The sequence below is a fragment of the Podarcis erhardii genome (genome assembly GCF_964252035.2).
Source record: "Podarcis erhardii genome assembly, chromosome: 3".
Classification (NCBI taxonomy): domain Eukaryota; kingdom Metazoa; phylum Chordata; class Lepidosauria; order Squamata; family Lacertidae; genus Podarcis; species Podarcis erhardii.
Genome location: NC_138507.1, coordinates 124496998 through 124524913, shown reverse-complemented (window position 1 = coordinate 124524913; position 27916 = coordinate 124496998). Strand labels below are relative to the sequence as shown.

At 45.8% G+C, this 27916-nt stretch overlaps 3 protein-coding genes across 4 annotated transcripts in view; all 3 read right to left on the bottom strand.

The window, feature by feature from the left end:
• The window catches only part of LOC309337773 (uncharacterized protein), a 40736-nt gene extending 26436 nt beyond the window's left edge, over positions 1–14300 (bottom strand). The window contains exon 1 of the mRNA XM_081854603.1: positions 14245–14300. The gene's annotated coding sequence lies outside the window, so the exon portion shown is untranslated. The remainder of the gene's footprint in view (positions 1–14244) is intronic.
• Positions 1270–27916, bottom strand: LOC309337759 (uncharacterized protein). The gene is made up of 6 exons (XM_081854567.1): positions 27879–27916; positions 11909–12413; positions 11108–11189; positions 8540–8622; positions 7674–7800; positions 1270–7234 (listed from the first exon to the last, which is right to left on the bottom strand). The coding sequence occupies exons 2-6, from the start codon at positions 12383–12385 to the stop codon at positions 4893–4895; spliced, it is 3111 nt and encodes a 1036-aa protein (XP_081710693.1). The 5' UTR covers positions 12386–12413; positions 27879–27916; the 3' UTR covers positions 1270–4892.
• On the bottom strand, positions 18554–26307 carry LOC309337772 (uncharacterized protein). 2 transcript variants are annotated; one of them, XM_081854601.1, is made up of 5 exons: positions 26171–26307; positions 25146–25221; positions 24543–24625; positions 22431–22557; positions 18554–21875 (listed from the first exon to the last, which is right to left on the bottom strand). In XM_081854601.1, exons 2-5 carry the CDS (start codon positions 25204–25206, stop codon positions 19309–19311), a joined length of 2838 nt encoding a protein of 945 aa, XP_081710727.1. In that variant the 5' UTR covers positions 25207–25221; positions 26171–26307; the 3' UTR covers positions 18554–19308. The 2 variants fall into 2 exon arrangements, with proteins under 2 accessions (XP_081710727.1, XP_081710726.1); XM_081854600.1 differs by lacking the exon at positions 26171–26307 and having other exon boundaries at positions 25146–25427.

The following is a 27916-nucleotide window of genomic DNA, read 5'->3' as shown; positions in this document are numbered from 1 at the left end:
AAAAAGGTTTAGAAGGTTAAAGTTTATTGATAAGGATTTGCTGAATTGGAATACAAAAAAGGGAGGTATGAGGAGGTCGGGGAAATAAGTTAAAGGAAAATAAGTTATGGAAACTTTGTGTGTTTTTAATTATTTTTAATTTTTGTATTTTCCTTATTTTTTTCTTTTTGATTTTTATTGTATTAACATTGAAAACTTTAAAAAAAACAAAAACAGGGGCGCTCAAAGCTGAAAGCCCCCTTTGCTGCTAGACTCCAGCCCAGCCTCGCTCTGGGTGTCGCCCCAACTGGAGTCCTCTGTCACCCCGGCTCTTCACGGGGTCTGGGCTGGGCGGACAGGAACTGAGTCCGGAGGTCAGAATGGTCCCTCTGTGCTGTTGGGCAAGCAGCCAACCATCAGCTCGCTTCCTCCGCCCAGGGCAGATCTACCCTCCACCTCCCCTGGACCAGCTTCTCCCCCGTTCACCCTCTCTCGGCTGCGCCTCTGGAGCTTCAGGGTCTCCCCTGTTCTTCCCCAGTGAGGGGATGGTGAGGCTTCAAGGAGCCGCCACGCACCCCACACCTGGAGCAGGAGCGGGCAGATGCCCTGAGAGAGCCCTGCATGGCCGGACACCCTCCCTCTCTGCCTGTTATGTACTGAGTTGAATAGGATCCAAAATGCAGCAGTCTGATTGGTCCTAGAACAATGCAGCAGTATGATTGGTCCGCAGGAGCCACCCAATTGAGCTCCAGGTGGAAGTGAATCCACAAACTGATTGGTCCACAGGAGAATCCCAGAATTAGCCAATCGCGTGCAGCCCATTGTGTAATGTATATAAAGCAGATATTGTGGGGGAACTTTCCTCCTCACCACTATGAGCTGAATAAAGAGAATGAAATCCACTCTCGACTCAGAGTATATTTCACCGCCAGTCCCAAGAAGAGTTTGGATTTGATATCCCGCTTTATCACTACCCGAAGGAGTCTCAAAGCAGCTCACAATCTCCTTTCCCTTCCTCCCCCACAACGCACACTCTGTGAGGTGAGTGGGGCTGAGAGACTTCAGAGAAGTGTGACTCCATACCTTGAACGTGTGCCCTCCGTGTGCCCTCCATATCTTGAACGGGTTCGGGCGGAAAGGGCCACATGCCTGGAGGGGAAGCCCTGCAATCTCTGGGAGGGGGTAGATAGCTGAGGGGAACCCAAGGATCTGGTTGGTTGTGTTTCTACACTGCAGCAGGTTCCCCCTCGGACCCCCAGAATGAAATAACCACATCTCACAGAGACGGAAGAGGAGGACGAGTCTTTAATTCATTTAATGAGCAAAGAGGCAAGCAGTCCAATACAAGGTCTCAACACAAAGTCTCTCTCTCCCCAGAGGGTGCAGTCCTTTTAACTGCAAGGACAACAGGGCGGTTGTTCCAGGAGTCCAAGGCTGCCTGCCTGTCCCGTTATTCTCCTGGACGGCTCCTGGTGGAAGGTTCTCCGGCCTCTTCCGCACTCTGGCCATTCTCCCAGATCTGGGCCACTTGCACCCACCAGGAGTGCCGCCTCAACGCCTTCCACATGGGCTGCGTCAGGAGTGGCACTTTTCTCTTTTATGAACCTCTTCCCACTCCCACGGGAACCCCCCCCAAAGGAAATGCACCATTCAACCTCTCTTTTTCTCTTAAAATTTCTATTTTGTTGTCAATTTTCAGTAGAGAAATGAAGTGAAAAAGATAGAGAAAGGTCAAATCAAAGGAAACTGCTTGAAACTGTGATACAATACAATATGTAGGTATATAAGTAGTACAATATAGTAACGAGTAAAATATTACAGTGGTACCTCAGGTTACATATGCTTCAGGTTACAGACTCCACTAACCCAGAAATTGTGCTTCAGGTTAAGAACTTTGCTTCAGGATGAGAACAGATATTGTGCTCTGGCGGTGCGGCAACAGCAGGAGGCCCCCCCTTAGCTAAAGTTGTGCTTCAGGTTAAGAGCAGTTTCAGGTTAAGTACGGACCTCCGGAACGAATTAAGTACTTCACCTGAGGTACCACTGGATTAACAAATCATTGTTTTTATAAATGCATTCTATTTCTCCACAATCTACACTCCTATGTTGCAAGAGTAGTCCTATCTGGTATCCATCGTTCAAAGGGGACCATGGCATTTTCTTTCCAGTGAATCAATCTCAGTTGTTTAGCAGAAGGAAGGATGCAAAGCATTATAAAGTGTCAATGCATATAAAGTTCATATGTGGTTCGTAGGCACCTTAATACTTTCCTCCAAAAATGTGCAAGCTTCGGGCATCCCATGAACATATGTTTCTTTCTTTAATTTTTTTATTCATTATTCATTTTCATTCATTACATACATCTCAAATTCTTAACATTTCCTATATATTCCTCCCTCCCTCCCCTCCAAGACTTCCCTCAACTTGCGTTTCTGGTTTGTTTCTATTTTCACCCACTTTGCTATCTCTCAACAGAAAAAGTTATTAATAACATAACATCAAACCTTAAAACATAAAATTAAAATTAAATACATCATCTTATTTCACTATCTTCCAAACATTTTCTGATGCTCATAATGTGAATGTTTATTTAAATCTGGCCATCAAGTCTGTTGCCTTTCTTTGTTTCTGCAAATATATTATGAATGGTTCCCAATCTTGTTCAAAGTCTCTGTTGTCTTTTTCTCTTAGTCTTTCTGTCATTTTTGCCCGTTCTGCATAGTTCATCAACTTCTCCTGCCATTGTTCTTTAGTTGGTATTTCTCCAGTCTTCCAATTTTGTGCAATCAACATTCTTGCTGGCATACATAATGTCCTCATTTCTTTTGGTATGTCTTCACCTAACATACCTAATAAAAAGGCTTCTGTTTTTTTTACAAAAGTTAATTTTGACATTTTCTTCAATTCATTGTAGATCATTTCCCAGTAGGATTTTACCTTCTTACAATCCCACCACATACGATAGAACGTACCTTCTGTTTCACATCTCCAACACTTTTTCTTTTCGTTTTTATACATTTTTGCCAATTTAACCGGTGATAAATACCATCTGTACATCATTTTCATATAATTCTCTCTCAATAATATGCAATCTGTAAATTTCAAATTTATTTTCTACAATTTTATCATTCGTGAAATTGTATATTATGTCCTACATCTTGCACCCATTTAATCATTACTGATTTTACTTCTTCATCTTTGGTCTCCCATTCCAAAAGGATGTTATATGCCTTTTTTAAATAATTTTGTGTTTTCTTCTATCACTTCCTTTTGGAAATTGGAAGCCGAATATGAGAAGCCTTTTTTGTTATCCTCCTTAAATATATCCTGTAATTGTCTATGATGTAACCATCTTTGAAGATGTTCTTTGATACGATGAAATAAAAGGACATCCCATGAACATATGTTTCAAAGAAGTAGCAGCAAAAGCATATTTAGAATTGGACACCTTTGGCCAGCACTGGTCTACCCTGGCTGGCAGCACCTCTCCAGAAGGGGATTGAACTCAAAACCTTCTGCATGCCAAGCAACTGCCCTGCTGCTGAACTACAACCTTTTGCCAAATAGAGGAGAAAAGCAAACAGGGATTCTTACCACTTGGTGTTGAAACCTCTTGCCTCTTGGCCCTCCAGGTGTTGTTGACCTACAACTCCCATCATCCCTAGCTAACAGGACCAGTGATCAGGGATGGTGGGAACTGTAGTCCCAAAATATCTGGAGGGCCGAGTTTGGCCATGCCTGTTCTTAGGCCAGGGCGGAAGACTAGGAAATGAGGCAAGAAAAGGAAGGTCAGCATGTTGCAGTGAGCAGGAACAGAGGTTCTGCTTTGGGCTCCCCTTCCCCAATGAGCAGCCTTTGTGGCCTCCTCTGCATTGCAGCAAGGGCCTCTGGGGCGCAGGAGAGAGGCGCTGGGTCTGACTCTTCTTTACCCTTCAGCTGTAGCAGGAGCTATGGCATCTTCTTGGTTCTCTTCCTCTCCCAGGCCCTGATGGGTCTAAGCTGCTTGCCACTGCTGGACAGACAAAATCCTGACAAGACTTCAGCCAGCTTCCTCTGTCATGGAAGGGCCTCACTGGGCAGAGACACTCGGGTTGTAGGGGCTGTGTGCTGCTATACCCAAAGCCACTGCCTGAGGCAAGACTTAGGGCACCTGGTGTTGTATTTCTTTTTAAGAAAATAGCCTTTGGGTGGAACAATGGGCTAATCCAACTGCAGTTATTCTTAACCTTTCTGGAAAATAAAAAGAAACTCACCCACCACATGGAACCACTGTTGAGGGAGCTGGGGATGTTTAGCCTGGGAAAGAGGAGACTGAGAGGAGATACAACAGCCAACTTCAGATATCTCAAGGGCTGCTCCAGGGAGCCGGCTTGTTTTCTCCTGCTCTGGAGAGTAGGACTTAAATCAATGGCTTCAAGTTACAGGAAAGGAGATTCTGACTAAGCATCAAGAAGAACCTTCTGACAGTAAGAGCTGTCAACAGTGGAACCGTCTCCCTCGGGAGGTAGTGTACTCTCCTTTGTTGGAAGTTTTCAGCAGAGATTGGATGGCCATTTGTCAGGGATGCTTTACTTGTGAAAAAGGACCTAGGGGTCTTAGTACACCACAAGATTAACACGAGTCAACAGTGTAAGGCAGGAGCAAAATAAGCTAATGTTATTTTAGGCTGCATCAACAGACATCTGGCGTCCTGATGATTGGACGTGATATTACTGCTCCCTTCTGCCTTGGTCAGAACACACCTGGAGTACAGGGTCCAGTTCTGGACGCCACAATAAAAGAAGGATATTGTCAAGCTGGAACACATGAAGAGGAGGGAGACCCAAATGATACACCGCCCTATACCCAGAGTTCTGAGCTGGATATGTTTTGTCCCAAAAAGAGGAGATTACGAGGAGATGTGTCAGCCATCTTCAAATGCTATGAGTCTCCTTGTGGTGAGTTCTTTGATGGATTGTCATCTTAGACCTCTGCATGAAGTTCTTTCCACATTCTAAGCACTGATATGGTTTCTCCCCTGTATGAATTCTTTGATGGAATGTGAAACTTTTCTTCCATTTGAAGCTCTTTCCACATTCCAAGCACTGATATGGTCTCTCCTCACTGTGAATTGTTTGATGGGAAGTGAGATATGCCTTACGACTGAAGCATTTTCCACATTCCAAGCACTGAAATGGTCTCTCCTGACTGTGAAGAATTTGATGTAAAGTGAGACTTTTCTTCAATTTGAAGCTCTTCTCACATTCCAAGCACTGATATGGTCTCTCTTCACTGTGAATTGTTTGATGTAAAGTGAGACTATTCTTCCATTTGAAGCTCTTCCCACATTCCAAACACTGGTATGCTTTCTCACCAGTGTGTGTTCTTTGATGGGAAGTGAACTGGGATCCCTTAATGAAGTCCCTTACACATTTGAAGCTTTTATATGGCTCTTCTTTTCTGTGAATTCTTTCATGTAAAGTGAGACTATCCTTCCGACTGAAAGGCTTTCCACATTTCATGCAGAGATATGGTTTCACCCCTGTATGAGTTCTTTGATGGGAAGTGAGGTGGACCTTCTGACTGAAGCATTTTCCACATTCAGAACACTGGTGTGGTTTCTCCCCTATATGAATTCTTTGATGGGCTGTGAGCACAGCCTTCTTACCGAAGCTCTTCCCACATTCTGAACACTGGTATGGTTTCTCACCTCTGTGAATTTTTTGATGGGCCTTGAGCACAGCCCTGTGACTGAAGTTCTTTCCACATTCTAAGCAGTGATGGGGTTTCTTCCCACTGTGCGTTATTTGGTGGGATGCGAGATTGTCCTTCCTATTGAAACTCCTTCCGCATTCCACACACTGATATGGTTTCTCCCCTGTATGAATTCTCTGATGAGCCTTTAGCTGATCCCTCTGCAGGAAGATTTTTCCGCATTCCATGCACTTATGGGGTTTCTCCCCGCTGTGAGTTCTTTGATGGGAAGTGAGATGGGTCCTATTCCTGAAGCGCTTTCCACATTCAAAACACTGATATAGTTTCTCTCCTGTATGAATTCTCTGATGAGCCAAGAGTTTAGCTCTCTGACTGAAGCTCTTTCCACATTCCAAGCACTTATGGGTTTCCCCTCCACTGTGAGTTATTTGATGGTAATTGAGATCGGCCCTATTCCTGAAGCTCCTTCCACATTCCAAGCAGTTATATGGTTTCTCCCCTGTATGAATTATTTGATGGGCCGTGAGCACATGTCTGTGACTGAAGCTCTTTCCACATTCCAAGCATTTATATGGTTTCTCCCCTGTATGAATTATTTGATGGGCCGTGAGCACATGCCTGTGACTGAAGTTCTTTCCACATTCGAAGCAGTGATGGGGTTTCTTTCCACTGTGAGTTATTTGGTGGGAAGTGAGATGGTCCTTTCTACTGAAGCTCCTTCCACATTCCATGCACTGATATGGTTTCTCCCCTGTATGAATTCTTTGATGGGCTGTGAGCACGTGCTTGTAATTGAAGCTCTTTCCACATTCCAAGCACTGATACAATTTATCCCCTGTATGAATTTTTAGATGGGTCTTCAGCACAGCCCTGTGACTGAAGCTCTTTCCACATTCCAAGCACTGATATGGTCTCTCCTCAATGTTACTTCTTTGATGTGAAGTGAGACTACTATTCTGACCGAAGCTACTTCCATATTCCAATGACTTATATGGTCCCTCCCCTCTGTGAAATCTTTCATGTAAAGTGAGACTTTTCTTCCATTTAAAGCTCTTTCCACATTCTAAGCACTGATATGGTCTCTCCTCACTGTGAATTGTTTGGTGTGAAGTAAGACTATTCTCCCGACTGAAAGTCTTTCCACATTTCATGCACATATATGGTTTCACCCCGGTATGAATTGTTTGATGGGAAGTGAGATGACCCCTCTGGCTGAAGCTCTTTCCACATTCCAAGCACTGAAATGGTTTCTCCCCTGTATGAATTCTTTGATGGGTAATGAGCTTAGCCCTCTGGCTGAAGCTCTTTCCACATTCCAAGCAATGATGCAGTTTCTCCCTGCTCTGAGTTCTTGGATGGAAAGTGAGACATTTCTTCTGACGAAACGTCCTATCATCTTTTAAGCACTGATAGAGATTCTTTCCAACCGGATTTATATTATGGGAAGTGGAATAGGAGCTCTGACTATAGCTCTCTCCACACTCTAAATATTTATACAGCTTCCCCACTCTGTGAATGTTGTCATGGCCTCTCTTGTTCATCATTTCCAATCCATCAGCACCTGCATCAAAGAGAGAAACAGACCATCAGGAAGAAATGGAGCCTCAAATTATTCAAATTATGGAACACTGCTAATGAATGTTTGTGATGTATGAAGAATGAAGGGAATTAGATCTGAGGCCTTACTACAGGGTTCACTGCCTTTGTTGACTACTTCTTCTTCTGCCAGTTACATTCCAGAAGGTCTGGGCAGCTCAGACCGGCCTGGTCATGGTTTAAAAAGGCATATGTGGGGCAAGAGTATTTGCAGACAGAACAGTAGATTCAAGGTGAGCTGTGGGGAATGAGAATCCCAGATGCTGTCAAGCGCCATCAAAATATTGCAGGATTCTCACAGGTGGAGGTAGGGGTGTGTGTGTGTGTGTGTGTGTGTGTGTGTGTGTGTGTTTGTGTGTGTGTGTATTTCAAAACATATATTATAGTCCAGCAGGAATCCTTACTGAGAGAGTCCACAGTCGCACGATTCTCCTCCATGACTTCCTTATGCAGAGCTCTCTGGTCAGGATCCAGCAACGCCCACTCCTCCTCTGTGAAATACACAGCGACATCTTCAAAGCACAGAGGACCCTGAAGGGAAGGGGAAAAGGTCCTCTTCTGAGACAGCATAAAGATTATCCACTATACATTGCTCAGTTGTTTTTTGCCCATTCCTTGTTGTGTTCTTTTAATGGGATTATTTTGCTGCACCTTTTAGGTATGGATGCCTATTTTAGCATTTCAGTGGATTTATTTTACTGTGCATTCTAATGATGGGTATTAATCTTTGTGTGAATGGGTGGACCTCCGCCTGGTGTTCCTCAAATTATTCTGTCTGTGGAAGTATTCCTGTCTGCCAGGCAGAACGCTCCCTTCTCTGCTCCCGCTGTGTGCTGCTTGGGGGGCGATGGGACCCTCCCTCTGCCCTACAGCCAACTTCAAGGGGCTCATGGGGGCACAGAGAGGGGGAGGAGGGGGATTCCCCTTCTTCAGCTGATGGGGCTGCTGAGGTGAATCCCGGCCACGGTTTGCTATCGCTTCTCAACTTCTTGGAAGCTTCTCAACTGCTTAGAAGCCTGATTAGATCAATATAGAAATATAACTGCAGCTACTGATAAATCATATAAATAGTGACATTCTGAAGCCCAGTTAAGGAGAGATGGCTGTTCATTCCTGTCAGCACATAGAGTTTCCCGAATGGCATTGTCCATCTTTGTTCAGGACCGAGGCTTTGACAGAAGCCAAGAGGAGGAGAAATTCTTTCTGGCCCAGAGGCTCCCTGGCTGCCCCCCTCCTCTGACTCTTTCTCCACAAAGCTCTTTCCCCATACCAGATCTGTTTCCACAGCTGCTGCTTCTCCTCCGTTCTCATGAAAAGATGGATGAGGAGGTCTGGGGGGCATCCTTCGGTCACCTGCGAGAGACAAAAGTCAAAGGGAAGCCATCAGCTCCTGCGTTTCTCAAGAGCTTCAGCAGCGCATTTCAGGCGACCGAGAAGCTCATCCACAGTTTCCATTTTCCTTCCTGCCACCCATCTGTCCAGAGCTTTATCAATATGTCTACCCAGCTGGGCAGAAGTCTCTCCTGCTTTTCTTTCAGTGTCACAAAAGGCTTTTCTACTTTGCTCTGCAGTTAAACCAAAGCGCCCTTTTCCTCTTTCTTTGAATGTGAGGTAATCAGAGGTTTCATCTTCTCTTAAATCTGAGTATATTTCCCTCAAAGTTCCACATATCTGTGGCATAAAGAAAGCATCCAATTTTCCTCAGGAAAGTCCAAACTAAACAGGAATGCCTGTCCATCACCACCTTGGACATACTTAGGAAATCTCTTAGGTAAAATCTCCACCCCCCACCAACGGATGTGGCAGTTCTGCTCTCAGCTTCATTTCCTCCATTTTTAAAAGAAACATGTCTATTTCATGGTCCATCTTGGCCTCCCTTTCTCCTTCTTCTTGGGCTAATCTGGCATTTCTTTCTTTCTCTTTTTCCTCATGAGCTAATCTGCGCTTTCTCTCTCTGCCATCTCTCTCTCAGCCTGCATCTGTGCTAACTGTCGGCTGTAATTCTGGCCTGTTCAGCTGCTAATTTGCCTTTTCCTTTTCTTTCCCTGTTTCAACTTTATGTCTTTCTTTCTCTGCTTCAACTATGGCCAATTCTAATCTTAGTCCCATCATTTCTAATTCAGTATTAGGATTCTCCTCAGATGCGGCAGCTCCCTGCCCTGGGTCATCCCGAGTCTCTTTTGCTTGGTACTTGCTGGCCATTTTCTGACAGAAAAATTTCCTTCTTTTAATAAAATAACCTCAATACTTTATTAAGCTGGTTGTTCTGTGTCTGTGGGCATGTTTCTATGTGGGTTTTAACTTTGTATCACAGCGTTGCCACCAATTAATATGCAGCAGCGCAACGGCCCTCTCTCTCCCTGGCGCCGCTGCGCCAGCCCCCTTTCCCTCCCTCAGGTGAAATTCCCAATGGAGAAGGAATCGGGAGCCTCAGAGGGGTTTTCTTTGGGGAAAACAGGTTGCAAACAGACTTTATTATAACGGATGTAAACAAGGAGTTTGGGTTCTTCTTCTTCCACAGAAATGTAGCAAACAGTGTGGTTATTGACCACGGCACAGCGCTGTTGCTTTTTATTAAAACATCGGCTGTATGCTGCTCAGCCTTAAAATTACTTTCTTTTATACACTGTAGTGATCAGGTGGGATTGCTAGGAGGAATTATAAAAAATATGGAGCAAGCCATTTGTGCCAGAAATGAAAGCATTGCGTTGACTGGGTTTGAGCCATTTTGATAGGATTTCTGATCAATCCACACCTCTGCGTCTCTGTCCTATTTCTCTGCCTGACAGGCACCTATCAGCATTCTAAACTGAGCCTGGCCTTGGCTGGGGAGGGCGGGGTATAAATAATAATAATAATAATAATAATAATAATAATAATAATTATTATTATTATTATTATTATTATTAAACACAGGCCAGTTGCTTCACCAGGCATCCTCAGTACATAAAAATAGGTTAGTTTAATCTTTAGATAGATCTTAAGGGGCAGGAAGAGGGTTCACAAGAAGACGGTAAATACTGCATCCTTCCAGGAGATGGTAAATACTACCCATCCTTCCTCTCCTGTTTATGACCTCCAGAGTTTCCTAAATCCATTCCTCTGGTCCTGTTTTATTTACTCTCAGCTATGTCTACATGCTCAAAGTAGTCTTTACAGTTAAAAGAATTTCTTCTGATCTGACTTTGTCCCACGTGGGGTTTTTGAAATGCTCAGAGGAAATCTGATTGGTTCTTACGAACACTGTGTAAAAAGTTCTTTTGTGAATAAAACGACCTGGGTCGAGGGTTGGGGAGGAATTATTATTGGCACTTCCTAAGTCTCATGTGTATTCTATTAATCAGAATCCAATCCTTCCTGGTTTTGGGAACACTACAAGACATCTCCCATAGTTCAACTGGATTTCCACTGGACTGTTTCCCTACAGACCCCCAAATCCTCCTTGGCCTCGGAATCCCTCCTGCCTTTTCCCGTCAGAGGATTCCCTCTGCGGACCCTTTTTCCTGTCAGAACTTGTGGGGCTGTGTCTTGTCTATTTCTACAGGGTTCTGCCATTCAGAACCGGAGAGCATCTCCTGCGAGTTCTTGCCTATCCCCATCTTGACCCCAGTCAGAAGGAACTCTCCGCACAGAATCCCCTCAGACCCATGACTCTCCCACACCGTCTCTCCCTCCACTCCAACTGCCTCCTTGGCGCTCTGGCCAATCAGGAGCTGTTGCCAGGTAACTGTTTGCTGGCAGGGGGGAAACACTCAGGGACTCAACCCCCTAAAGATGAACACAACCCACAGATTAGATTCAAAATCCAGAGAATAAGGAAAAACTCCTTCCTCCTTACCCAGCGGCCTCCCTCTGGCATCCAACAGAGTCTTCTCTGCCTCACAGGAATCAGGGCCCATTTCTGCAAACAGATCCTTCCGCTGAAAGAGCAACAAGGATTCAAAACAGAGAATGGGGAGAATGGGGAATGGCCAAATAAAACAATTTGGGGGAGCAGATCTCATCCCTTGCTCCCCCAAAGTGGGTGAGCCATTAGAAAAGCATTTTGGGAGATTCTCTTTCATATTCTGGTGGTGGTGGGCCCAAAAGGCCACAATAAATGTGATGTGTACTCCTGTAAATCCTTGAGTGTGCTTCTAATAGAGAATTTATGGTAACCTGTTACTTTATGAAACTGATGATTTTGCAAGTTGCCACCCTCCATTTGGGGCAGGAATATAGCTAATATGTGAATTATAAAGATACAGCTCAAGTTGTTCCATGGTGCTAATGACTACACGTAACACAGGTTCCCAACATGTGTATAGCACAATGCAACAGAACACGGTGAGAATCAAACCTGAATCAGCATAAATTGCCAGAGCTTATTGCGCATGTGTAAAACAAGAAATGAAGTAATGAGGTATATGATTGGTGAAAATTGAAAAGCTTTGTTTGAAATGTTATAAATACCACCACCTGGACCACTGGGCAGGGTTGCAGTTTTGCAGAAAAAACCGACTGTAACCTATTGCTTTGCAATAAACGTTGGACTCCTCACGTTTCTGAGTTTTTATTGGCATAAACTCAGGAGATAAGCTATTTTTGGCTTATAACATTCTGAGCCCCTTGGGAGGTTCCAGAGGAAAGTCTCTCTCACCTGCTGCTCTGCCTGCTTCCTCTCCTCCGCCTGACTCAGGAGGAAACCTTCGGCCAGGGCTACAGCCTGGGAACTGGTCTCTGCTCCGCATTCCCTCACCCAGCTCTCCATCTCCAGCGGAAGGACAGCCAGGAACTGCTCCAAGATCACCAGGTCCAGCATCTCAGCTTTGGTATGACTTTCTGGCTTCAGCCACCGACAGTCAAGGTGGTGGAGTCGTCCGCAAGCCTCTCGGGGTCCTTTGGCCTCCTGGGAGCCGGACTGCGTCAACTGCTGGCTCTGCACCTCTGAGCGGAGGGTGTCCTCCTCACCCGAAATCTTCTGCACTGAGTTTCCCCCGAATCTTCCCCTGCTCCCAGTTTGGAGGGCAGGGCCTCCTCCTGCTTCAGGGCCAGCTGAGTCTTGCTCATCCATCTGGGCTCTCCTGAAGCCTCCAAGAGATCGGAAGGAATCCTGCAGTCTTCTATCGAGTTCCATCCATACGATTAAGAGTTGCTCACAAATCCTACAAAGCAAATACATTCTTCTGTTATCAGATTGATACAAGGTCAGGAGAAGAAGTGAAGACAGAATGATGATGGGTAAGTAAGTAATTTGTGCTGAATATAATTTAGACACTAGGCCATAGTTGGGGTCTTAAGCTGGGGACCCTCAAGAGTGCTCTCTCTTCCTCTCCCACCCCCACTCCAGGGCCCATTTCCTTCCTGCCTTTGCCTTATTTTCTGGCACTTGGAATCCCCAACGTCCTCAAGGCACACTACTTGGGTGGGGTCCTTTCTTGTTGTTCTGAGGGCCGGATGATCATCTAACTGGGTGAGGTCTTTCTGTTTTAAATACAGTTTTAAAGTTTGCATTTATTAGTACAGAAGTATTGATCTGATTCGTAGAGATCTTTCCTATTCTAATTAGTTCAAGAGGGTTCTGGAAGCTTCTTTGTGTGAAAGAAACAAGCAGAAGGTTCCTGATGTCTGGGTTATTCCTTCAGAGAAGCTGAGTACTGCTGGATTAGTCTGTCCCTGTTCTCTCTTCTGTCAAGGTCATGCTGACTATAAGAGTAAGGCTAGAAGGAGCCTGGGTTTCACTTCTCTTTCTGTCTCTTTCCCCTCTGGTGTGGTATTCTGTATATAGTGTTAAGCTTTAGACATATTATTATAAGCTATTGTAAGTTTAAGTTAAGTCTGCTGCAAGTGAATTTCTTATACATGGTGCCAATCCTGAATGTTTGGATTTGTGACTCTTTGGCTCATTTGCCTTCAGTAGCAGCAAAGCTCTGCTGGATGAAATACAATGGCCTCTGGTCTATTTTGGGGGAATCCTGCATCGTGTTTAATGTTTGCTCTGCTAACTCTATGTTGGAATCTGCTCTGGATCGATGAGTAGAATTCCATTGCATTCATCTGCCACGGAAACTTCAGGGAAGGGGAGAATAGTAAACAGTAATAATAATGACCGCAATGATGATGATGATGATGTTCCATTGCCTAATCCCCACAGAGCCATAGATGCCTGGGGGTCCTCCTGCATCCCACCATCTCTGGGAGGCTCAGGTGGCCTCGCTGACTAGTTTGGGACAGACATGACCTGTCCAGGGGACGCCAGGCTCTGGATCCAAGGGGATTATAGCCCTCTATGCAAAGCTGCCCCTGAAGACGACTTGGAACCGGTCCAAAAGGCAGCAGGAAATCGAAATGAAATTGACAAAGGAATTAGCAATCTGACTTGGAAAATCCGGGAAGATGCTGGAAGGTTCCTTTCTGCTGGCAATTTTGCTTCGAGGATCTCAAGGTGGCGCTGGGCCAGGAGGGAGACATCCCTGCGCTCAGCCAGCTGCTCCCTTTCTCTCTCTGGCTTTCGGTTCAACCTCGTCTGCCTCCTCTTTCTTTCTACAGGTTTGGCCCCCAGCCCCCTTGTCTTTCAGGAGAGGCTGCTTCTTGTGGACCTTGGACGAGTTGCAAGACCTTCCTCTTCTCGGCCAGAGCGGCTCGCTTTCCCCTTTTCTTGCGAGGAATCCTATTCGGAATAAGGGGATTTCCCTTAAAAAGGGGGAAACGTGGACAGCTATGGTCTCGCCCTCCTCTCCCCACCCTCTTCCTTTAGGGGGCCTTGTCCTGATTTGCGGCCTTTCTCGTCTGCCCAAAGCTTTCCCTCCGGCTGCATCCGCCTCTCTCAAGCAATGCCCCTGCTTCCCTCCCGGGAGGGCTCTCCCCCTCCGCCCCAGTCCCGGACCCCTCGCCGGGGCGCCGGCTGGGCCAAGGGGGGGGGAGGCCTCGAGCCCAGCAGCCCCCCCCCGGCATCCCGGGACCCCAAGGCGCCCCGAGAGGGAAGAGGAGACTCACCGGAGGAGACAAGAGGGGAGCCAGGGAGGGGCTCCGGAAGACCCGCCTCCGTCATTTCCTGTCCTCTCTAGGAATGCGGGGCAGCTGCTCTTAACCCTGGGCCCGCCGGGCGGCCCAGCTGGTCCCGAGTTTGGGGGGAGCCTGGGGGCCGGAGGAGGAAAAGGAGCCCGGCCAGGGGCCGAGAAGGGGGCCAGGGAATCCCCCTGCTGCCTGAGCAAGGGGGCTGGGCGGGCTGGGGAGAGGGAGATCGGAGCATGTGCAGAGCGCCCTGGCTGGGGGGTGTCGAGCAGCTTCCCCCCTCCCCCGGCTTGCGTGCTGCGGACGCGCAGACCTCGCCGCCGCCGCCGCCGCCGCTTCCCCGGCAGGGCAGCTTCCAGGAGGCCGGGCCAGGCTTCCCGAGCGGAGCCTCCTCTCCCCTTAGGCACCTTCCCCCTTTAAGTTGTGGGTGAACAGATCAGACGGCACAGCGATTCCTCCAACAGCTCTTCTTTATTCACAGGCCAGAACAGAACTGAACTGAAGGGTTCAGCCAGCCTGCTTATATAGAGCTCAACTACAACGCAACTGTAACCACTTTCTGTAACTATCCAATCACTGAATGTCACCTTCAATTCCTTATTTGCATATGTGGACCAGGGTGAGAACTTCAGTACATAACACTTATGGAACTTCAGAGCCTGCTGTTGAAAGCGGACTGGCTCCTCAGTTCCTCCCTAGTGAGGGATGGCAAGGCTTCACGGAGCCACCACCCACCCCAGACCTGGAGCGAGATCGGGCAGAAAGGGCTGGATGCCCCAAGGGAGGCTGCAGGCTCTCCTGCAGGCAGACCAGTTGGCTGCTTGGGGGAAGCCCTGCATGGCCAGACACCCTCCCTCTCTCCACCAACCCCAGGGCACGGTTCTTGCGCAGGTGGCTCCAGGGGCATAGCCAAGGGGTTTTGGGGGGGGGCAGGCCTTGGTTGGGTTGGTCAGTTAGGTGAGCACTTCTCTTGTTTTACTTGACCTAGGCAGGTGGATGCACCTGACCCCCCTCCCATGGCGACTCCCTCCTGCCCTCTCTCTCGGGGGCAACCTTGCTCCTAGAGTCCTGGCCTCTGGCGGTAGACCGGGCGAGTGGGCTTCCAAAGCATGGAGCAGCTAGACCGGCAGATGGCAGATAGAGTCAGCCAACAGGTGCCTCTCTCTCTTGTAGCCAGTGTGGTGCAGTGGTTAAGAGCAGTGGACTCATAATCTGGTGAACCGGGTTCGCTTCCCCGCTCCTCCACTTGCAGCTGCTGGGTGACCTTGGGCTAGTCACACTTCTCTGAAGTCCCTCAGCCCCACTCACCTCACAGAATGTTTGTTGTGGGGGAGGAAGGGAAAGGAGAATGTTAGCCGCTTTGAGACTCCCTAGGATAGTGATAAAGCGGGATATCAAATCCAAACTCTCACCTGCATCCCCCCTCAGCCTCTTCAGCTTGTTCAGCGGAAGGTTGGCCCTTCAAATCCACACAATGGGGTGAGCTCCCGTTGCTCTGTCCCAGCTTCTGCCAAGCTAACAGTTCAAAAAGCACACAAGTGCAAGTAGATAAAGAGGTACTGCTGTGATGGGAAGGGATATGCTGTTTCCGTGTTCCCTCCATACCTTGAACGGGCTTGGGCGGAAAGGGCCAAATGCCCGGAGGGGGACTGCAGAATCTCTCGCAGGTAGACTGGCTCACCAAAGGGATGGGTGGCTGGGGGAAGCCCTGCCTCCTCTGGGAGGGGGTCCATAGCTTAGCCGAGGGGAACCCAAGGATCTGGTTGGTTGTGTTTCTACACTGCAGAAGGTTCCCCCTCGGACCCCCAGAATGAAATAACCACATCTCACAGAGACGAAGGAGGAGGACGAGTCTTTAATTCATTGAATGAGCAAAGAGGCAAGCCATCCAATACAAGGTCTCAACACAAAGTCTCTCTCTCCCCAGAGGGTGCAGTCCTTTTAAGTGCAAGGACAACAGGGCGGTTGTTCCAGGAGTCCAGGGCTGCCTGCCTGTCCCTTTATTCTCCTGGACGGCTCCTGGTGGAAGGTTCTCCGGCCTCTTCCGCACTCTGGCCATTCTCCCAGCTGGCTCCCACATCCTGCTGGATGTCCTGGGCGAAATACGAGCTCACCCTATGGACTCCCCCGCCCCCGTTCACATTCTGCATTCAGACCCTCCTCTAGCCCTCCCCTCTCTACCACTGCTACTACTGGCATGCAAACATGTTTTCCCTTCTTTTAAGGTGAATCAGGAGCCAGTGGCGTAGCGTGGGTTGTCAGCACCCAGGGCAAGGCAAGTAATTTGCGCCCCCTAACCCATGGATTTGCGCCCCCTAACCTGTGGATTTGCACCCCCTAACTCTAACCCCCAGATGTTGCGCCCGGTGCGGCCGGCCCCCCCTGCACCCCCCACGCTACGCCACTGTCAGGAGCTGGTCCTTAATTACGTACATTCACCTGGATCGCTGTGGTTCCACTCCTTAATGTTGTATTCTTTGTAAAATGCACAATTGTGAAACATAGGCCAACTGATCTGACTCTGAGGAAAACAGAGGATCCCAAATGAGACCCTGGGTCAAAAGGAAGTTGAAAGTCAAGGTCACATGGCTTCAATTCAAGGAGCGACCTGTCTTTTTCTCTTAAAATTTCTATTTTGTTGTCAATTTTCAGAAGAGAAATGAAGTGACAAGGATGGAGAAAGGTCAAGCCAAACCAAAGGAAACTGCTTGAAACTGTGATACAATACAATATGTAGGTATGTAAGTGGAACGATTATTCTAACAGGTAAAATATTATTAACAATTCATTGTTTTTATAAATGCATTCTAAATATCATTGTCTTTCTCCACAATCTACATTCCTATGTTGCAAGAGTAGTCCTATCTTGTACCCATCGTTCAAAGGGGACCATGGCATTATCTTTCCAGTGAATAAATATCAGTTTTTTATCAGAAGGAAGGATGCAAAGAGTTCATTTACATTAACCCGTTGTCAACACATATAAAGTTGGTCTGTAATATTTATGCACCTTAATACTTTCCTTCAAAATGCAAGCTTTGGACATCCTATGAACATATGTTTCAAAAAAGCATTTTCCTAATTACATCTCTAGCAGCAAAAACATTTTTTAGAATTTATTGGACTCTAATACACTTGTATTAAAAGATGCCTGCTTCTTGGGAGAAAAGCAATGACAAACCTAGGCAGCATCTTAAAAAGCAGAGACATCACCTTGCCAACAAAGGTCCATATAGTAAAAGCTCAGGTTTTCCCAGTAGTGATGTATGGAAGTGAAAGCTGGACCATCAAGAAGGCTGATCGCCAAAGAATGGATGCTTTTGAATTCTAGTGCTGGAGGAGACGCTTGAGAGACCCATGGACTGCAAGAAGATCAAACGCATCCATTCTTAAGGAAATTAGCCCTGAGTGCTCACTGGAAGGACAGATCCTGAAGCAGAGGCTCCAATACTTTGGCCACCTCATGAGAAGAGAAGACTCCCTGGAAAAGACCCTGATGCTGGGAAAGATGGAGGGCACAAGGAGAACGGGACGGCGGAGGACGAGATGGTGGGACAGTGTTCTGGAAGCTACCAACATGAGTTTGACAACACTGAGGGAGGCAGTGGAAGACAGGAGTGCCTGGCGTGCTCTGGTCCAGGAGGTCGTGAAGAGTCGGACATGTCTAAACGACTAAACAACAATACACTTGTATAGAAAGGGACTATCTACAAGCTTAACGGAGGCAGATAAATTCTAAACATTTTTCCTTGTAGAAGACCTAGTTCATAAACTAATGTCACATTAACTCCCAAAGGTAAAACATTGTCCTGCAGATTGGATAAGATTCAGCAATATCGAAAGCACCACGATGGCCAGAAACAATTACAGTATAGAAAACTTTATGAAATAATTCAAAACATCACAACTATCAAACGGAAGTCTCTGAAAGTCCTTGAACAAGTCACGGTGCCAGACTTTACCCAGCAGAGATCAAGCTTATAAAGCTTTGTATACTCGGCAAAATGTCCAATTCTGATGCCCAACTCTGAACTGCTGAACAGTGTTTCTGGATAGCAACTACTGTTTCATTCAGTTCTTCATCAGCCAATTAGTTCAACAAAAACTCGTCAGTAAAAAGATGTGTAATTTCTTCATTAACTGAAAATAAAATATTCAAACGATGACCTGCACGTATATAACAATAACCTCAATTAGCGTGGAAATTATAAACATAAAAAGGTTACATACCCAATCTTTTTTTGAATGGATATAATATACACGAGAATGAAAAATACTCAGTGCTCATTTTTTGAAAAATATATATAGCCAGCCCCAGGTGATACTGATAACAAGGAGACCGAGCTTAAAGCCACAGTACAAAGTAACAGCAAGGATACAGATAATCAAATAAAACAATTGAAGTCTAATTCAGAGTTACGTCCCCCTGGATGAATGGATTTAAACATAAAAATAAAACGGGTTTCCTGCTGCTGTAACTGACGTTCATAATCTTTTCTGATACCCTTTGTCCTCTGATTCACCCATAAAACTGTGGTGGACTCTCCTTCGTTGGAAGTTTTCAGCAGAGCTTGGATGCCCATTTGTCATGGATGCTTTACTTGAGATTCCTGCATTGCGAGAGGGTTGAACAATGACTCTTGTGGTCCCTCAGCACTCTGCAATTCCATGATTCCTATGATGAACCCTAGACTTGCCAGCTGTACATGTGAAAAGGACCTAGGAGTCTTAGTACACCACAAGATTAACATGAGTCAACAATGTGAGGTAGCAGCAAAATAAACTAATACTATTTTCGGCTGCATCAACAGACATGTGGCATCCTGATCATCGGAAGTAAGATTAGCACTCCCTTCTGCCTTGGTCAGAACACAACTGGAGTACAGGGTCCAGTTCTGGACGCCACAATAAAAGGAGGATATTGTCAAGCTGGAACACATGAAGAGGAGGGAGACCAAAATGATACACCACCCTATACCCGGAGTTCTGAGTTGGATATGTTTTGTCTCAAAAAGAGGAGATTATGAGGAGATGTGTCAGCCATAGTCAAATGCTATGAGTCTCCTTGTGGTGAGTTCTTTGATGGATTGTCATCTTAGACCTCTGCATGAAGCTCTTTCCACATTCTAAGCACTGATATGGTTTCTCCCCTGTATGAATTCTTTGATGGAATGTGAAACTTTTCTTCCATTTGAAGCTCTTTCCACATTCCAAGCACCGATATGGTCTCTCCTCACAGTGAATTGTTTTATGGGAAGTGAGATGTTCCTTACGACTGAAGCTCTTTCCACATTCCAAGCACTGATGTGGCTTCTCCCCTGTATGAATTATTTGATGTAAAGTGAGACTTCTCTTTGATCTGAAGCTCTTTCCACATTCCAAGCACTGATATGGTCTCTCCTCACTGTGAATTGTTTTGTGGGAAGTGAGATGTTCATTCCGACTGAAGCTCTTCCCACATTCCAGGCACTGATATGGTTTCACCACTGTATGAATTCTCTGATGTAAAGTGAGACTTCTCTTTGATTTGAAGCTCTTTCTACATTCCAAGCACTGATAGGGTTCATCCGTTGAATGAGTTATTTGATGGGACGTTAGACTTTTTTTCCTATTGAAGCTCTTCCCACATTCCAAGCACTGATAAGGTCTCTCCCCTGTATGAATTCTTTGATGGGAAGAGAGCTGGGAGCCCCTACTGAAACTCCTTCCACATTCAAAGCATTTATATCCTCCCTCCCCTCTGTGAATTCTTTCATGTGAAGTAAGGGTATACTTCTGATTGAATGTTTTTCCACATTCCAAACACTGATATGGTGCCCCCCCTGTATGGATTCTCTGATGGGAAATGAGATTTGTCTTCCAGGAAAAGCTCTTCCCACATTCCCAGCACTGATACGGTTTCTTCCCTGTATGAATGCTTTGATGGCAAATGATACTTCTCTTCCACTTGAAGCTCTTCCCACATTCCAAACACTGGTACAGGTTCTCACCACTGTGTGTTATTTGATGGGAAGTGAACTGGGATCCCTTAATGAAGCTTCTATATGGTTCTTCTTTTCTGTGAATTCTTTCATGTGAAGTGAGACTATCCTTCCGACTAAAAGTCTTTCCACATTTCATGCAGAGATATGGTTTTACCCCAGTGTGAGTTGTTTGATGGGAAGTGAGATGGTCCTTCCGACTGAAGCTCTTTCCGCATTCCAAGCACTCATATAGTTTCTCTCCTGTATGAATTCTTTGATGGGCCTTAAGCACAGCCCTGTGACCAAAGCTCTTTCCACATTCTAAACAGTGATGGGGTTTCTTCCCACTGTGAGTTATTTGGTGAGATGTGAGATGGGACCTATGACTGAAGTGCTTTCCGCATTCCAAGCACTGATATGGTTTCACCCCAGTGTGAATTGTTTGATGGGAAGTGAGAATATTCTTCCGCCTGAAGCTCTTTCCACATTCCAAGCACTGATATGGTTTTTCCTCTGTATGAATGCTTTGATGGCCCTTTAGATGCCCCCTCTGCCTGAAGCTCTTTCCACATTCCAAGCACTTATGAGGTCTCTCTCCTGTATGAATTCTTTGATGAGCCATGAGCTTAGCTTTCTGACTGAAGCTCTTTCCACATTCTGAGCACTGATACAGTTTTTCACCTGTGTGAATGCTTTGATGGGCTGTGAGCACAGCCTTTTGACTGAAGCTTTTTCCACATTCCGAGCACTGATATGGTTTTTCCCCTGTGTGAATTCTTTGATGGGTCTTAAACACAGCCTTGTGACTAAAGCTCTTTGCACATTCCAAGCACTTATATGGTGTCTCCCCTCTATGGATTTTCTGATGGGAATTGAGATAGGATCTCTGATTAAAGCACTTTCCACATTCCAAGCACTTATGGGTTTTCCCCGCACTGTGAGTTATTTGGTGGGAAGTGAGATGGGACCTCCGACGGAAGCTCTTTCCACATTCTAAGCACTTGTGTGGTTTCTCTCCTGTATGAATTATTTGATGGGAAGTGAGACTATTCTGTCGACTAAAGCTCTTCCCACATTCTAAGCACTGATGGGGTTTCTCCCCTGTATGAATTCTTTGATGGGCCTTGAGCACATGCCTGTAACTGAAGCTCTTTCCACATTCCAAACAGTGATGGGGTTTCTTCCCACTGTGAAGTATTTGGTGGGAAGTAAGATGGGCTCTTTGCCTGAAGCGCCTTCCGCATTCCATGCAATGATATGGTTTCTCTCCTGTATGAATTCTTTGATGAGCCATAAGCTTAGCCTTCTTCCTGAAGTTCTTTCCACATTCCAAACACTGATATGGTTTCTCTCCTGTATGAATGGTTTGATGGGTCGTGAGATTGGACCTCTGACTGAAGCTCTTTCCGCATTCCATGCACTGATGTGGCTTCTCCCTGCTGTGAGTTCTTGGATGGAAAGTGAGACGTTTCTTGTGACGAAACGTCTTACCACCTTCCAAGCACTGATAGCGATTCTTCCCAATGGAATTTATTTTATGGGAAGTGGAATGGGAGCTCTGACTATAACTCTCTCCACATTCCAAATATTTATACACCTTCCCCACTCTGTGAATGTCTCCCTTGTTCATAATTTTCAATCCATCACCACCTGCATCAAAGAGAGAAACAGATTAGAGCCTCAGGAAGAAATGGAGCCCCAAATTATTCAAATAATGGAGCACTGCTAATGGAATGTTTGTGATTGATGAAGAATTAAAGGGGGTTAGATCTACGGACTTACGACGAGGTTCACTGCCTTTGTTGACTCTCCTTGACACACTGATTGATGGGAACCTGAGATTCAAACAGCCTGGCATCTTCCAGGATGGATTTTGTTTGACCAAATCATGGAATCTGCCCCATCTGCAAGGTCAGTTGTCTCTTTGGTCAACCAGAAAGTGACAGAAGCAAAAAAGAAAACCTCACAGAAGCTGCTACTTCTGCCACAACATGGAAGGTTACATTCAAGAAGGTCTGGGCAGCTCACACCAGCCTGGTCATGGTTTAAAAAGACATATGTGGGGCAAGAATATTCACAGACAGAACAGTAGATTCAAGGTGAGCTGTGGGGAATGAGAATCCCAGATGCTGTCGAGTGCCATCAAAATATTTATATATGTATTGGATTTCAAAACAGATATTATGGTCCAACAGGAAGCCTTACTGAGAGAGTCCATAATCGCACGATTCTCCTCCATGACTTCCTTATGCAGAGCTCTCTGGTCAGGATCCAGCAACGCCCACTCCTCCTCTGTGAAATACACAGCGACATCTTCAAAGCACAGAGGACCCTAAAAGGAAAAGGAAAAAGTCCTCCACTTAGACAGCATAAAGATTATCTACTATACATTCCCCGGTTGTTTTCTGCCCATTCCTTGTTGTGTTGTTTTAATGGGATTACTTTGATGTACATTTTAGGTCTGGGTGCCTATTTTAATGATTTAATGGGACTTCCGGGTAGGCGTGAATGGCAAACGGACTGCGTGCTCTGGTCCAGGGGGTCGCAAACAGTCGGGCACGACTAAACAACAACAAATGGCTGACAAAGACAGGATTATACAAAGCTTTTTAAATACCAATTTAAAAACCTGGTGGAACTTTGGGATTTTTTATTAATTTGGGAAGTTATTAATACTTTTAAAACTCAAAGAATCTTGAGATATTGGAGAAAACAACTGGGACTGAATACTGTGTCAAGTTTCAAGAGCAGAGAAAGTGGATTATAATTATATTCTGGAAAGATTATTTTGGAATTAAAACTACATTGGAATACTAAACTATATTTTCACTGGACATTGAGTATCAGCAAATGGAGTCATTCTTTTGTTTTGTTTTGCTTTTTTGTTTAAACCAACTGGAACTGAGATAAATTTTACGGTTTGGACTACTTTATTTTACATAGTAAATAGCCCTGTGTAAAAGACTGTTATTTACATATTTCTTTCACTTCTTAATTTAACACCTCTATGTCTTATACTTTTATAACATAAATTTCTATATTTCTATACATTTATATTTTAGAATATGACAAAGTATATATGTATGGAAGACCTTTATCCTTTTCAATTTGTATTTGTAAATTTGCATTGATCCTTTCATTTATAATTTGAAGTTAATTCTAGGTGTTGGTAAAGGGGTCAGAACAAAGGGAAACTAGCCAAATGCTGTATTTTTCCAGCTTTTGTGAAGTGACCTTGACAAAGGGTTGATAAGGCCAAGCAGCTTGGGACTTGGTGGGAAAGGCTCTTTGTTTTGAGAGCAAATTGGTCAAGGCTGAGAAAATGTTGGTGTTGAATTTAAGAGTAGTAACACCAGGCAGAAAGGTTTCTTTGCAAGAGGGTGTTGTTGTTGTTTAGTCGTTTAGTCGTGTCCGACTCTTCGTGACCCCCTGGACCAGAGCACGCCAGGTGCTTCTGTCTTCCACTGCCTCCCGCAGTTTGGTCAGACTCATGTTTGTAGCTTCGAAGACACTATCCAACCATCTCATCCTCTGTCGTCCCCTTCTCCTTGTGCCCTCCACCTTTCCCAACATCAGGGTCTTTTCCAGGGAGTCTTCTCTTCTCATCAGGTGGCCAAAGTATTGGAGCCTCAGCTTCACGATCTGTCCTTCCAGTGAGCACTCAGGGCTGATTTCCTTAAGAATGGATCGGTTTGTTCTTCTTGCAGTCCATGGGACTCTCAAGAGTCTCCTCCAGCACCATAATTCAAAAGCATCCATTCTTCGGCGATCTGCCTTCTTTATGGTCCAGCTCTCACTTCCATACATCACTACTGGGAAAACCATAGCTTTTACTATACGGACCAGATCTGAACTTGCTTGCAAGAGGGTACCAGATCTGAACTTGCTGATCCTTTTTCAGAATTTAAACTAGAAATAGGTAACAACTTAAAAAAAACCTGTGGCTGCATTAGCCACCCAGACTGGAAATAAAATAAAATACGTTAGAAATGATGGGGGAAATGAAGGAATTAAATGTGAGAACCATTAAAGTGGAAACTGGGTTAAAAGGGGTGGAGGAGAAAACTAAATGTACACAAGGAGAGGTGAAAGGTGTGAAAAGGGACCAGGAAAAGTTAAAGGTTGATGTAGAAGGAGTTTACGCATCTCAGGAATTGATGTCGGACGCCAAAGTGGTGGCTGAGATGAAGCAGAAAAATGGAAAATCAAGAGAATGAAACAAAAAAAACTTTGAGCAGGAGAATTTTTTTCTGGCCCAGAGGCTCCCTGGCTGCCCCCCTCCTCTGACTCTTTCCCCACACAGCTCTTTCCCCATACCAGATCTGTTTCCACAGCTGCTGCTTCTCCTCCGTTCTCATGAAAAGATGGATGAGGAGGTCTGGGGGGCATCCTTCGGTCACCTGCAAGAGACAAAAGTCAAAGGGAAGCCATCAGGTCCTGCGTCTCTCAGAGCTTCAGCAGCGCGTTTTAGGCTACAGACGGGCCTTAGAAAAAGTCTTTCTTGCAAAGTGCAAACAAAACAAATTCCTTCCAGTAGCACCTTAAAGACCAACTAAGTCAGTTCTTGGTATGAGCTTTCGTGTGCATGCACACTTCTTCAGATACACTGAAACATGTGCATGCACACGAAACATGTGCATGCACACAAAAGCTCATACCAAGAACTGACTTAGTTGGTCTTTAAGGTGCTACTGGAAGGAATTTGTTTTGTTTTGACTATGGCAGACCAACACGGCTACCTATCTGTATTTGCAAAGTGCATTTAGATATTTGTACTCATTTCAAACTTAATTTGGGTCAAAATACATCTCCCCTCCTTGGCGCTCTTGGCCCCAAGCGCTTCCCCCCCTAAAGATGAACAGAACCCACAGATTAGTTTCAAGATCCTCAGAATGAGAAGAAAAACTCCTTCCTATTTACCTAGTGGCCTCCCTCTGTTGTCCAACGGAGACCTCTGTGCCTCAGAGGAAGCAGGGTCCATTTCTGCAAACGGATCCTTTCCCGGAAAGAGCAACAAGGATCAAAACAGAGAATAGGGAGAAGGATTAGAAAAGGAATGACCGAAGAAAACACTTTAGAGGAGCAGATCTCACCCCTTGCTTCCCAAAAGGCGGTGAGCCATTAGAAGAGCAGTTTGGGAGATTCTACCTCCTGTTCTGAGCCCCTTGGGAGGTTCCAGAGGAAAGTCTCTCTCACCTGCTCCTCCGCCTGACTCAGGAGGAAACCTTCGGCCAGGGCTACAGCCTGGGAACTGGTCTCTGCCCCACATTCCCTCACCCAGCTCTCCATCTCCAGCGGGAGGACAGCCAGGAACTGTCTTGCTCATCCATTGGTGCTCTCAGGAAGCCTCCAAGAGATCGGAAGGAATCCTGTAGTCTTCTGTCGAGTTCCGTCTATCTGATTTAGAGTTGCTCACAAATCCTACAAAGCAAATACATTCTTCTGTTATCAGATTGATACAAGGTCAGGAGAAGAAGTGAAGACAGAATGATGATGGGTAAGTGAGTAATTTGTGCTGAATATAATTTAGACACTAGGCCATAGTTGGGGTCTTAAGCTGGGGACCCTCAAGAGTGCTCTCTCTTCCTCTCCCACCCCCACTCCAGGGCCCATTTCCTTCCTGCCTTTGCCTTATTTTCTGGCACTTGGAATCCCCAACGTCCTCAAGGCACACTACTTGGGTGGGGTCCTTTCTTGTTGTTCTGAGGATGATTACCTGGCCAAAAGCCAGCCCCTAAGGGCTACCTGGGCGAGGCCAAAGTAAGTCTAAAGGCAGCCAGGTACAGGGAAGCTTTTAAGGTTTGCTGTCTGTGTTTTAATTTGTTGGAAGCTGCCCAGAATGCCTGGGAAACCCAGTCCGAGGGGAGGCATATACATTTATTAGGACTATGATTATTAGGTGGGGCCAAAGAACAGTGTTAAAAAGCAAGTCAAGTAGAATTCACCTTCTTTCTGTTTTAAATATAGTTTTAATGTTGTCATTGTCAGTTTGCATTTATTAGTACAGAAAGTATTGATCTGATGCATAGAGATCTTTCCTATTCTAATTAGTTCAAGAGGGTTCTGGAAGCTTCTCTGTGTGAAAGAAACAAGCAGAATGGATTACTCTCTCTGTCTTCTCTTTCTGTCTCTTTCCCTTCTGGTATGGTATTCTGTATATAGTGTTAAGGTTTAGACATATTGTTATAAGCTACTGTAAGTTTAAGTTAAGCCTGCTGCAAGTGAATTTCTTATGGATAGTCCCAATACTGAATGTGTGCCAATCTTGAATTGTGACCCTTAGGCTCATTTGCCTTCAGTAGCAGTAAAGCTCTGCTGAACGAAATACAATGGCCTCTGGTCTATCTTGCAACAGAAAATCCGGCAAAATGTTTAAGTCTTACTCTGCTCTGGATCAATAGGAGTAGAATTCATCTGCCCTGGGAACGTCGGGAAAGGGAAGGTTAATAATAATAATGGTATCAAAAGCCTCTAAGAGATGCAGCAGAGCTAGGAAACAGCTCTCACCTTTGCCCCTAGCCCACCAGAGATCATCAACCAGCGCGAACAAGGCAGTTTCAGTCCCATGATGAGGCCTGAATCTTAAAATTTAAAATGCAGAATGGCAGATGAAGGTGATGGACTACATGGAACTGGCTGAGATGAGCGGCAGAATCCGAGACCAAGGAGAAGAGTCGGTGGAAGAAGATTGGAAAAAATTTAAAGTTTATTTTCAGAAATATTGTAAAATTAAGGAATGTTAGAAAGATGTTGGAATAGAATTATGTGGTTTTAGCAGAAAAGATATAAAGGATTAAGTAAAAATGAATTGGTGAAAGAAGAGAATGTAAAATCACAATATATTAAGATAAATTATTAAGATAAAAAGAAAGCTGGAAAGGATTTGCTGGAATACCTAACTGAATTAGAATACAAAAATGGGAGGTGTGAGGAGGTCAAGGAAGTAAGTGAATGAAAGCAAGTGATGTAAAGGTTTGATTTGTTTTTTTTCCCAATTGTTTGTATTTTTTCTGTCTTTTTTATTTTTCTTCTTTTCTTTTTTTCTTTTTTCTCTTTGTAATCTTGAATAAATATTATTAAAAAAATTAAAATGCAACGGATTAAAAACCATTTAAAAGCATTTTTGACATCCCCCCCCCCAGCTTGTCCCCATAAGTCTGGGCTCTTCAGGGCTCCCAGCAGGGCAAGGTCCCTCCGGCCTCCCAGGAATCTCTTCTACTGGGGGGGGGGGAGTGTGGGGGCCCTGCCCGCCCCAGGCCAGGAAAGGCCGGGCAGGGAGCAGCTGCTTGGGGGTCCTCCTGCATCCCCCCCCCCGTCTCAGGGAGGGATCCCAGGGGATGCTGCCCAGCCCTCCAGGCGGAGCTGCCCGGGCTCCCCAAGGCAGCAGCAGCAGCAGCAGCAGCCCGAGGAGGGGCTGGGCTCCCCCCCCCCCAAGTTCTCACTTGCTGCGTTTCTTTTCCGGCCCCCGCTATCCGCCCGGCCCCCCAGGGCCTGGTCCCCCCCCACCTGAAGGGGGGTTTTGGCCCCCCTCCTTCCCCCAATGGAAGGACCCCTCGCCTGGTGGGGGGGAGAGGCCCCCAGCTGAGCAGGCCCCCCCCCGCAGCCCCCCAGGACCCCCTTCAAGGCCCAGCCAGGGAAGAGGGGGAGACTCACCCGAGGAGACAAGAGGGGCGCCTCCGGAAGACCCGCCC

Coding starts and splice junctions, on each gene's coding strand:
- LOC309337759 (XM_081854567.1), bottom strand. CDS start 12,385: ATGGAACTCGATAGAAGACTGCAGGATTCCTTCCGATCTCTTGGAGGC. Junction 8,623..11,107: donor TGCCAGAGGGAGGCCGCTGG/GTAAGGAGGAAG, acceptor TGTCTCTCGCAG/GTGACCGAAGGATGCCCCCC. Junction 7,235..7,673: donor TGCGACTGTGGACTCTCTCA/GTAAGGATTCCT, acceptor TCTTTGATGCAG/GTGCTGATGGATTGGAAATG.
- LOC309337772 (XM_081854601.1), bottom strand. CDS start 25,206: ATGGACCCTGCTTCCTCTGAGGCACAGAGGTCTCCGTTGGACAACAGA. Junction 24,626..25,145: donor CAACAGAGGGAGGCCACTAG/GTAAATAGGAAG, acceptor TGTCTCTTGCAG/GTGACCGAAGGATGCCCCCC. Junction 21,876..22,430: donor TGCGATTATGGACTCTCTCA/GTAAGGCTTCCT, acceptor TCTTTGATGCAG/GTGGTGATGGATTGAAAATT.